This window comes from Brachyistius frenatus, unplaced genomic scaffold (genome assembly GCF_029030835.1).
Source record: "Brachyistius frenatus isolate BFR_SWC_R1_liver_20210118 unplaced genomic scaffold, ASM2903083v1 Contig_50, whole genome shotgun sequence".
NCBI classification, from domain to species: Eukaryota; Metazoa; Chordata; class Actinopteri; family Embiotocidae; genus Brachyistius; species Brachyistius frenatus.
In genome coordinates, this window is record NW_027210649.1 from 634,075 (window position 1) to 645,542 (window position 11,468).

The window sequence follows — 11,468 nt, forward strand, 5'->3', positions numbered from 1 at the left end:
ATGGATGAAGAAAAACAAAATGAAGACTTTGGAGTGGCCTAGTCAAAGTCCTGACCTGAATCCTATTGAGATGCTGAGGCATGATCTTAAAAAGGCGGTTGGTGCTGGAAAACCCTTCAATGTGGCTGAATTACAACAACTCTGCAAAGATGAGTGGGACAAAGTTCCTCCACAGCTGTAAAAGACTCATTGCAAGTTATCGCAAACGCTTGATTGCAGTTGTTGCTGCTAAGGGTGGCCCAACCAGTTATTAGGTTTAGGGGGCAAACACTTTTTCACACAGGGCCATGTGGGTTTGGATTTTTTTTCTCCCTTAATAATAAAAACCTTCATTTAAAAACTGCATTTTGTGTTTACTTGTGTTATCTTTGACTAACATTTAAATTTGTTTAATAATCTGAAACATTTAAGTGTGACGAACATGCAAAAAAAATAAGAAATCAGGAAGGGGGCAAACGCTTTTTCACACCACTGTATAGGATGGATTGTGGCCCTCGGGTTCAGATTATACCTTTTAATAATCACAGTAAATCAAAAAATTTAAAGCTTTTAGATGCAGAAAAGTGATTGGGATTTGTACAATCAGGAAGGATAAGCACTTATTCACAAATGTTGAACACAAACATTAACGCAGATCTGCAATTTAGGATTATTTTTCAAATCATTTGGTTTAAAAAAAAAAAATTAAGAAAAAAATTGTGAAAATGTCCTTCAAATAGTTTGTTTTATCCAACCAATTGTCCAAAAGACAAAAACTTAGTTTTCAATGATATGAAAATTAAAAAAGAGAAACATCTTCACATTTGAGGAGCTGACACCTGTGGAAGAAAAAAAAAAAAAAAAAACCCCAAAAAACCAAGATTCATCTTGTTGAATCGTCGATCACGTGTTTGTTTTTTTGTTTTTTTCTCCTCATCATTTTGCTGTTATAGCACGAGGTAACTAAGGACCACTTTACTTTTTCATTTAAACCGTCAATTTGTTAATAAGTAAAACACTTCCAACCTCCTTTATCTTCTGCTCTGTAAATGTGAAGCCGAGACGCCCGAGGTGCACTTGAAGGCACCGCGGGAGGATGCACGTCAACGTCGCGATTGGCACCCGGTCGCGTCCTTCACGACAAAGTCCCCGCCTCCAGCTTATTCAGGGGAAACACACACAAGAGGAATTGTAGTTGGCTCCACGTTGAAGCTTCAAAACTCGCTCAGCATCTTCCTCGGGTGGTTTCCATCTCTGCGGGAGGACCATAGCGACGAGTCTGCTTCTTTACTTTTTTTTGTCTTTTACTTTCAACAACAATGACGTTCAGGCGGCTGAAGAAGATGAACTCCAGCGGGCCGGAGAGTGGACACACGGCTCCGGACAACGACATTTATTTCCCCTCGTCAAAGTCGGACGGATGCAGGACGTCGGACATACCGACCAACTCCGCGGAGGTTTACAACTACAAGACTCTGGCTTACTCTGGAGGGACGCTGCCCAGAAACTACAGAAAGGTAAGAAGTCCTTTTAAACTCCTGCGAGAGAGTTTACTTTAAAGTTGGATGAAAACTAGATAGTGTGAGTTATTTTCTATATTCTTAAAAGCTATTGTTTACTTTTTAAAGTTCAAACTTTAACCAAATAATAATAATAATAATAAAAAGGCGCAATAATTGGATTTATTTACGAATTTCTGCATTTCCAATTTTGAACTGGATTATTCATGTTATAATTTCACAAGACAATGAAGTGTTTAAAAGTATATTCAGTATGTTTATCTGGAAATGTTTGGAAAAGTTGCTCACAGTGTATCTGCAGAGGGCATCTGACTCGGGGTCAACAGTAGCCCATCCAAGGGCAAGTGTGGACCACCCAGACAATGAATCCGACGTGTGTTGTGTCAGGTAGTGCAGGTCTTTGTACCAGGATTTATTACAGAATGAAATAAGACTTCTTTTTGGGATACAAATCTTTTTGGTTGCTTTTGGGATGTTGAGAAACTTTGATGTGGTTTGGATTTATTAACATACTGCAGCTTGCTTTTGGTGATTCACAATTAAGCGGAACCAATAGTTGTCTGAGAGTTAAAACACAAAGTAAAACACTTGTCATTTTAGCACTAAAATGTATTAAGCTCAGCTGAAAACTGGCCTCGGGACTATTTCACCTGCTATGACTCTCTACTACATGTTGCCTTTATTTCAAAATAAGAGCGCACTGAAAATAGCCTGGAACAAATCAGTCGTTTTATCCCGGCGACCACATGTGTGGCGTGGATTAGTTAAGCCCCCCAGTTTGAAGAACAGTTTCCAGGAACGGCCGCCCTCCTTCCCTGATGGTCAAGAGTGACCCCGGCTGTTGCCCGTGCTGCACGCTGCAGGTTACAGATTTGCTTGTCTAGTAGGTCAATAATCACATTTTACGGGCTGCTTTTCTCTCTCTCCCTCAGAAACTTCATTTAATTCTGTTCTGTAACTTAATTTCTGTCAAATGTGGACTTCCCAGTTGGAAGGCAGACATGTGTGACAGTGTACTGTAAAGTGAGGCACACACACACACACACACACACACACACACACACAGTGCGAGTGAGGGTCTACAACACTGCATTGTGCCTGCCCAGGGCCGGAGGTCCTACTCCAGCCACCCCCGTCGGTGTCTGTGGGTATTTGGGAAATAAATGCCCCCATTGAGACGAGTGCGGGACAATTCTGTAAGTGTTGGGACATAAAGAAAGCAACATTTTACTACCCAGAGAGACTGCGGACACAAAGCGGCCTTTCATAGGGCCAACTTTTGAAAATGATTGAGTTCGAACAGAGGTGGATTTGATTTAAGTGATTTAGTGGAGCCTTCTGGACAGATACCTTCCTTATTTACACAGTCAGGTAGGGCAGGGAGCTGACCCGCTGCTGACTCGGCTTTCCTCTCAATGCAGTTATTGTGGCCCCGGCTTGGAGCTCACCACTGCGTCTTGTTTGTTTCTGTTAGCAGACTGGAGTTTGTGTAAACGGTGTAAATTCTCTGATCAGTCAGCAGTTTAAGAGCCTGAAGGCGCCTGATCTGGTGTGAAAATTAGGGCTAAATTTAGATTCAGGACTTTGTTTTGATGTTGTGACGGCGTAAAGTAGACAAGCCAGACACGCATTTCTGGTTATATATTTCCATGCTTGCGTATTAGTTCAGTGGCTTAAAAAAACAAAAAAAACAACAACAAAAAAACAACAACCATAAACACACCGCATAGCACGTGTGCAGCTTAACGACCTGACGGACCGGTTGATGCGATGATGTGTGCTAAAGGTGTGTCCAGGAAATGGTTGGGGTTGGAGGAGGGGGGGGGGGTATTTATGAGTAATTTTGCAGGTGTCTGACATGCTTCACATCTCGTTTTCTCTACGCAGGCTGGCGGGCTGCAGAAGTGGAAACCCCTGACACAGTCACCAGAACCACAAAGGTACGACCCCCCCCCCTCCACCACCTCCACCACCACCACCCCTTCCCCCCAACATTTCTCCCTCTTCTTACACGAATCTGTTGGTGCCAACATGTCGCCAACGAGCAGCGTCGTCTCCGACTTGGGGCCGGTTCGGACAGTGATCTCTAGTGATTGCAGCCATTGTCATGTATGACATTCGTGAGGGTTGTCATGAATTTTCATGTCTTCTCCTGCGGGCGACGTCCAACGCTGACGTCCTTCAGTCCAACAGACTGTGTCTCTGTCTGTCTGTGACGTCCACATGCTGCCGGACACAAACTGAGTCCTGTGCCGCCAGCAGAGATGTCTTGTTATGCAATTTAGATAAGGATGTGCACATGAATCCGGACATTTAAACTCCTCTGGACGTCCACCCCTCCTCCTCTGTTCACTTTATGTACAAAGGTGCTGTTTTATAAATGAGTCTAGATAAATGTCATCATTTAGCATTTGCCTCTGTCCTCATGAACCGGCTATAAAAATCACACATTGGTTCATTTTAAAGGGAAGACAAGTTTGAAAACTAAAAACCAACCTGAGTTGTAATGTTCTGACAAAGTCGGTATAGACAGACAGGAAATGTGGCACTATCGATTATCAGGTCGCCGCTGGTAGCAATCTTTGAAAAGGAAGAAAAATAAGTTTCATAATAAAAGATAACATCTCTTCCTCTGCTGCTGCAAAGCAGTACAATAAAAAAAAAAAAAAAAAAAGTTGCTCATATGAGATCTGAGGCTATAAAAGACGTCGTGATGTCTGAACTACAAACAGAAAAGTGTTCATGCGTTGAACTTTTAATAAAATATGTTTCTTTTTTTTTTTTTCCAGGAAGGTGGTGGTCCTGGAGAAAAAAGAAGAGGAGACGTTCGGTTTTGAGATCCAGGTAAGAAGATTAACGGGCGACGGAGGCAGATGGGAAATTTCTGATCCCCGTCGAGTGCCGTTTAACGGGATTTCCCGCGATTGGCCAAGTCTCTGCGAGCCGGTGATGAAATTTAAGTGACTGAAGCGTGCGCATCATCTCGGCCCGCGTCGTTTAATCCGAGCATTTGCCTGCGCCGGCGGGAGGGGGGGGGGGTGAAAGGTCACGCATCGGGCAAATAACTCGATGATGTTAATCCCATGACTTGAGGGAAGGGGAGATCTTTTATTCATTTATATATTTATCCTGCTCCCAGCGTTTTGTATTTTAAGCCGTGCGCTCTGCTCACACGCTCGCTCCGATCTCCCGGGTTCCCGCCCTTCCTGCCCGCCCGCGGCCAGCAGGAAGTGAGATCATGAGGGTCGACCGGTTTGATGGTCGGCCCGAGAAAAGAGACTGCTGTGTTTTTCTGGTGGTTTTCCTCCCTCCGTATCTGTTAAGTCAACGTGGACGAGGATCCAGCATGTAAATGTAATATTTGCATTTCGACCATATTTGCATGGTTCAAAGTTTATCTTTCGGGCGGCTGAGGAGGAAACCAGCAGCAGAGACAGGCTATTTTCTACAGGACACACTCCTGTCTATTAATATGTGACACTTGACTGTAGCAGATGGAAAGCTTGATAACTTCTGTGTTATTTAACGAGACGCTTGTGGTTTTTTTTTTGGTGCGTTCGGCCTGTTTTTTTGTTTAAGTGAAAAGGCTCCTTCAGCAGCAGCGTGTTGGCTGACTGACAGCTCCGTGATAGTTGTGTGATAGTTGCGTGATAGCTGTGCAATAGGGGGAAGTCTGCCTGTCCTGCAGCACTCTGACCTGCTGCAGAGACGATGTGGTGACGGAAACTGGGAAACGCATGTAAATACATGTGGAAGTAACGCAAACAGTTTCCAAGACAACAAAATATTAGTGGCGCCTGGTGTTTGGAGAGGCACTCGGATCATTTAGTCCAGTAAAAGTATCACGATTTTCTAGTTTGAGCAGAGAATTTGCTGCTTTCTCATTTTTATATCATTATGAATTGAATATTTTGGTGTTTTTTTAAAAAAATTTTTTACTGTTGGTCAAACAAAACAATACGTTTGAGGAAAAATACTAAATCACAGTTATTATGTGCAGCAGCTAAATAAAAGTACATTGTTGTTTTCCACTATTTTCCAGCAGGTGAACTTCCATCTTTTTTTGTGAGTAAAATGCTCATAAAGTGTCTTTATTTTTACAGTCGCTTTAATGTTGTACAATTACCAAAATCCACCAGCGGTTTCCGTTTCATCAGACGAGAGGAAATAAACCTGCTGGCTCGCTTGTTTGCGTCACGTCGCTGCACATCCACCGGCTCCGTCTTCTTGCCCGTCACGGCTTCCCGAGCGCGTCACTCGGCGGTTTCTCAGAGTTGCATTGTGTAGTTACATTATTTCAAGACGGATGACATCAGTCACGTTGTGTAAAACAACCCCCAGACATCAGGAATAAGTCTTTCTTTTGCTCAGTGTGATTGTCGTGTCTCCTTCAGACTTACGGCCTCCACCATCAGGACCAGAACTCGGTGGAGATGTGCACGTTTGTGTTCAAGGTGCACGACGACAGCCCGGCCCAGCAAGCCGGACTTAAAGTTGGTGAGTAAACCTTTTCTTTTTCCTTTTTCTTTTATTTTTTTTTGGTCCTTCTGTATGTTTCGCTCTTTCTGTTCTTATCTCAGCCTGAAATAACCTTGAAAACGCTAGAAATAGACGGGAGAGGAAGTGAGCAGCGTGGCACTAGGTTTTGCTTCTTCAGTTCATCCTCTTCCACTTGTGTGTACCGTACGTCAACAAAAGCACTTGTGAGTTTCAGCCCGCTGTTTGGGGAAGTACCTAATCGTGCGTGCCCACTCATTTTCCCAGTCAACAAACAACTTAATGGGCTGCTATTTCAGCCGGCACGTTATTTGCCAGCTCCTCTCACCACCGTGCCAGATAGAGACAGGCAAGCCAGTTTTTAAGGAAGGGATATTTTTATTTGAGAAACATGTCTGGCTTCCTGTTTGGTCCATTTAAAAAATAAAAAAAATAAATAAAAAATAAAAAAAAATCCTCAAAAATAGAAGCAACTAAACCAACATGTACATTTGTTCTTTTCACAGAAGAGGATCAGTGAATGAGTAATTTAGTCAAATGAGCAGTTTTCTGCTCTATTTCATGCTCGGGAGCACTGCAGCTGTGCTTCGCTCCTATAAATTATCTCTGGTTTACAAACCTGTGACGGTTTAGTCACAACCTACGTGTGTCACTTCAGTTTCACTTCCTACATTCTTGGCATGCTTGCTCTATTGTCCTCGTGTGTCTTGCTGCGAACGCGGTGACTTCACCGCTGTGCTTTCTGAAAGAGGCAAGTAGGCTTTGTCTTGAAAGCCTCACAAAGGCCTCTGTCACTTCTGAGTCCACATCGAATGACTCCGCCCGAGCCTCAAATGGAACCGTGTGTGACTCTGGCACATAAATAGACATTCATACTGCTGATGGCTTCAACGCTACACACCAAATAGATTTCGTACTGAAACAAACTGCTTCCCGTCACGTGAGGCGACAGCGGCCCGGTGACGGCCCTCCCAACATTTGTGTGGCACATGTTTCATTTGAAACTCAATTCCAATTCGCCTCAGTTGGCTGCCTCTTGCAGTAATTGAAGCCACAGTGGATTGAAGTGCATCCTTTAACTGGGCTGCGGGTTAACACGTGCTTTTGTGTGTGTGTGTGTGTGTGTGTGTGTGTGTGTGTGTGTGTGTGTGTGTGTGTGTGTGTGTGTGTGTGTGTGTGTGTGTGTGTGTGTGTGTGTGTGTGTGCAGGTGACACCATCTCGAGTGTGAACGAGACCACCGTGGATGGATTTCGACACAAAGAGATCGTTCAGCTCATCAGGGCCTGCGGCAACACAATCAGGTACACAGAAAAAAAACACTGCCCCAACACTTCTACTTCTCAGATTCTGATTCATTAATAAATATGTTCAGTTTGTTCCGCTGATGAAACAGTAAATCGATTAGACAGGATGTTAATTAATTGTTCAACTCCCTGCCAGAGATGGAAAATGGGAGGTTCTTCTAAAGTTCAAATAAATCTGGGAACAAAAACTAAACCTGCGGTCTCTGTTGCTGCCGAGGTCAGCATAACTCAAGCAAAGATTTAATCAGAGGACACCGTGACGTGTAAATCAGCTGAGGGATGTAACAGGAAGAGAATAACAGTGAAATACAGAATATGATTTATATATATATATATATGACTTAATCAGTTTTTTATATTATCATCCTCTGCGTATATTTAGGTTTCTTGGGCTTATGGTCGGGCCAAGAAAACATCAGGGCAAGTAGAAAAGGATTTCCTTCGGGCTGTTTGTCATACTTGTTATCAGTAGTCATATGATCGATATGGACCAATAGGCAGTCAGAGCGAGCAGGTAAATTCACACCGAAATCTTACATAATCTCAGGGCGAGAAAGCAAAATCCCCACACTGAAGAGCGTCGGAGCGACACCTGTTATGTCACTTCAAGGGAAACTCAGATTCTCAATCTAACAATTTATAGACTGAAAGATCAGAGATAATTGAAAAAAAACCAGCCCTATTTTACTCATTTTATTCAGTCTGAATAATATCTTTAAGATCTGATATCCGTCAGTTTGCTGAGTGGGTGTTTTAATTTGAATCACGCTCTCTTCCTCAACCCTCTGTCTCTGCTTGTAAAAGATTAAAAGGACAATTAGCGCAGCCCCCCATCCCCCCCCCCCCCCATCCCCCGTCCCCCGTCTGTAAACCGTCCGAGCTGCTGCAGAAGAAGTGAGGTGAACCGCATCAGAGACTTTATAGACTGACATCAGCAAATCATATGAACAACTCGAGTCCGTACAAACGAGCTTACATATTAGTTGTTCTTCCTCATGTGATTCAAAAGGATTTACGGCACTCGGGTGTCTGAGTGGAAACTGTATATGTTTCGTGTCCCCCCCCCCCCCACCCCGTCCCACCACCACCACCACCACCCACCCGACTGCTTGTAAACTGTCGCTCGACACCAGACCTCTGACTTATGAAAAGAGCCTTTCATATGGTCAAATTATCTGTCCTTGTAGTTTTGATAAGTGCTTCCTGCTACGCCTATTAACGTTGTTGCCTTCTGGTTTTGACATTTGAAGGCTGGAGACGGTTTACAGTGACTCAATCCGAAAAGCTGAACTGGAAGCGCGGCTGCAGTATCTGAAGGTGAGTTGTTGTTGGGAGTTTTTTTTTGTTTTTGTGTTGCCGTAGCAGTTTTTCACTGTTTATCAGCAGTGAGTCAACCTGATTGTGTGTCCAGCAGTCTTACAATCGCACACATTATGTTACATTACGCTACATATAGCCACCACCTCCCCCTCCCTCCACACCTGTCTCCCCCCCCCGGCGGCAGCACCTGTTGCATCAGCAGTTTGTGCAGCCGGCTCACGGAGCGCTGCAGACATTCCTGACTCTGAGCGAGCGAGCTTTTTCCCCCAAAGATTACAGCAGCTGTCCGGCCGTAATCCGCTGCAACACAGCCGCCTTCTGAGAGACTAATCCAGCATTTTAAAGATTAACCTGCTGCTGAACGCGTTTCAGATGTACTGAGATTTCTTAGAAAAAGTGATCATATTGTGGACTCGGATAGAAAAACAAACAAAAACTCAACCTGACAGAAGACTAAATCAGTACAAAAAAAAAAACTTGAATACAGCCATGTTCATCCTAAATCGATTTTCAATGACATTCAGGAACACCATCTATGGTTATCTTTAGCCTTTAGCTCCTGCTACTTGTAAACACACTTTTTGTGTCACTTTCTGCGGTGTGGACACACACACACCATTTGGCTTTACAGTCTTTTGTTGCTTTGAAAAGTTACGTATGAAAATGCAGAATCTCCAGTTGTTGTGTTGAATGTTGTTTCTCGTCACTGTCGGTTCAAATGTCTCTTCTTTTTTCTTTTTTTTTCCTTTGTAGCAAACTCTCCATGAGAAGTGGGATGAATATCGCTCGCTGATGGTGCAGGAGCAGAGGCTTGTTCACGGTACGTCGCTTAATGGGTCTTGACCGCTCAACTAATTCTGGATGCAGAGTTTTAAATGTCTCATAAGAATATATTGGCTGACAAAACAATCTCGATATGGCCAAGTATTATTATGTATTAGTACATCAACTTCCCAGTTCTACTATGTTTCTGAATGACCTTTAAACTTTGTTAATTCGACTAATATGTCTGATATAATCTGTCAGTTTGTTTGTTCTGGGTTCATACTTTGAAAAATGAGTAAAAAGATGAAAACATATGAAACCAAGTGAAAAAAAAAAAAAAAAAAAATCCAGATTACAAAACATCCATTTTGAATATTTTATTGTGTATTTTATTCCCTCTCTGTGGCCGAAGACCCAGTTTACACGTTCGTGCTTCCTCTCTGATCCCTTGTCTTCGCTGTGCTCTTCTTCACTGCAGGCATAGTGATGAGCGATGCTGCCGTGTACGAGTCCCTGGAGTCGGCCGGTGTGTACGGCAGCCTCGGCGCTCCGAGCCCCGCGGCTCAGCGAGCCCTCCGCGGCACCGGCAGCACCAGCAGCAGCGCCAGCTTCCTCAGCACGGCCACCGAGGACGACCCGCTCTACCAGACCTGCCTGTACCAGACGGACGGCAGCGTGGACTCGGACGGCTCGGACAGAAAGAGAGAGCAGCCGCCGCCGCCGCAGAGGCAGCAGCGCCTCCGACCGGCCAGCGAGCTCTTCACCGCGGCCAAGACGCATCTGACCCGCAGCGCCAGCACTCGCAGCTACGTCAGGGGGTCGTCCGCCCCGGGGGAGAAGCAGGGAGGCTTCAACTCTCTGCAGAGGAAGCCCAAACCGAAGAGCTTCCGCCGGCGCCTCCTCAAGTTCATCCCGGGTTTGAATCGACCGCTGGAGGAGGAGGAGAGCAAACTGTGAGCAGAAAACTGTGAGCTGCTCACCTAAAGTTCACAGAGATAAAGACTGAAAGACTGTCAAAGTGAAACTGCCAAGAAAACAGCGAGCAGCCCAAAGAGTTCGAGACCAAAGTGTGACAGCTCTACAGCGGCACCTCTCCATGTTTAAATGGGAAGGCCAACATTCGGCTACGTTCAGTACCTCTCAGTGTTTCACGTCTGTACATAACTTTTGTTTCAGTTTCTTTTAAGTTATTTATTTATTTTAATATGTTCGGTTTCTTTACAGAATGAAGCATTTTTTTTTTCTGTTTTTACTGCATGCAGGACTTTTATCTTGACAGCTGAATAAACTGCCAATAACAATTGTAATTGTGCACCATATTTTCTAAGAATTTGATATCCATCGATCCTGTTTCATTTTTTTTCCAACCTAAGTTCACAATTCCTAAAAAATAAAATATGTAGCATTTTTGGATTAAACGCTCATTATTTTGTGCAGAACTTGCATGAAAAGCTTTTTTATTCCACGGGCCACAACTGGTTGTTGGAACTGTAACCGCCACAAACTTAAATTAGCGCTGCGACCTCGAGTACACACACAATCTGTTTGTAATTTCCCCCGGTGGAGATGCGTCCCGCTCCATGTGACACTCGTAGATATAGTGAGCCTTTATAGTGCCACAAATCTTCCACCGTTTGAAGAATGTCATCAACCGAGTCTCAGAGTTTAGTTTGTGGCTTTGGATGCTTTGAGGCTTATTTTACGGTGCGAGGTATCCAGAAAGGAGCCCGTTGTATCGGCTCTGACACAGTTTATTGTTGGGAGAAGAGTGAGGAATGTGCGGAGAAAGGCATGACCCGAAATACCAAACACAACCGCTTTCTTTCAGCTCGTGCAGACGAACGCTGATTCCTCCTCTTCCACGCTCCCATATTCCCATGGCGGCCTCAGTTGTCTGAGGGCTCGCTGGGTGTGTGTGTGTGTGTGTGTGTGTGTGTGTGTGTGCGTGCGTGTGTGTGTGTGTGTGTGTTGGGCGGGGGTTGCTCTGAGTCTTTTCATTCCTGGCTCCCAGCTGACCCATGAGGTCATGGTGGTCACTCTCTCCGTTGGCTCTGCAGCGTTGATCCCTTTTGTCCCTCTGCT

The 11,468-nt window shown here is 44.4% G+C and overlaps 1 protein-coding gene across 1 annotated transcript; it reads left to right on the plus strand.

Moving 5' to 3' along the window:
* Nucleotides 1-1,179: 1,179 nt before the first annotated feature.
* On the plus strand, nt 1,180-10,798 carry tamalin (trafficking regulator and scaffold protein tamalin). The gene is made up of 8 exons (XM_069704212.1): nt 1,180-1,496; nt 3,387-3,439; nt 4,289-4,343; nt 5,894-5,996; nt 7,205-7,298; nt 8,552-8,618; nt 9,375-9,441; nt 9,865-10,798. The coding sequence occupies exons 1-8, from the start codon at nt 1,299-1,301 to the stop codon at nt 10,341-10,343; spliced, it is 1,116 nt and encodes a 371-aa protein (XP_069560313.1). The 5' UTR covers nt 1,180-1,298; the 3' UTR covers nt 10,344-10,798.
* The last annotated feature ends 670 nt before the right edge of the window (nt 10,799-11,468 follow it).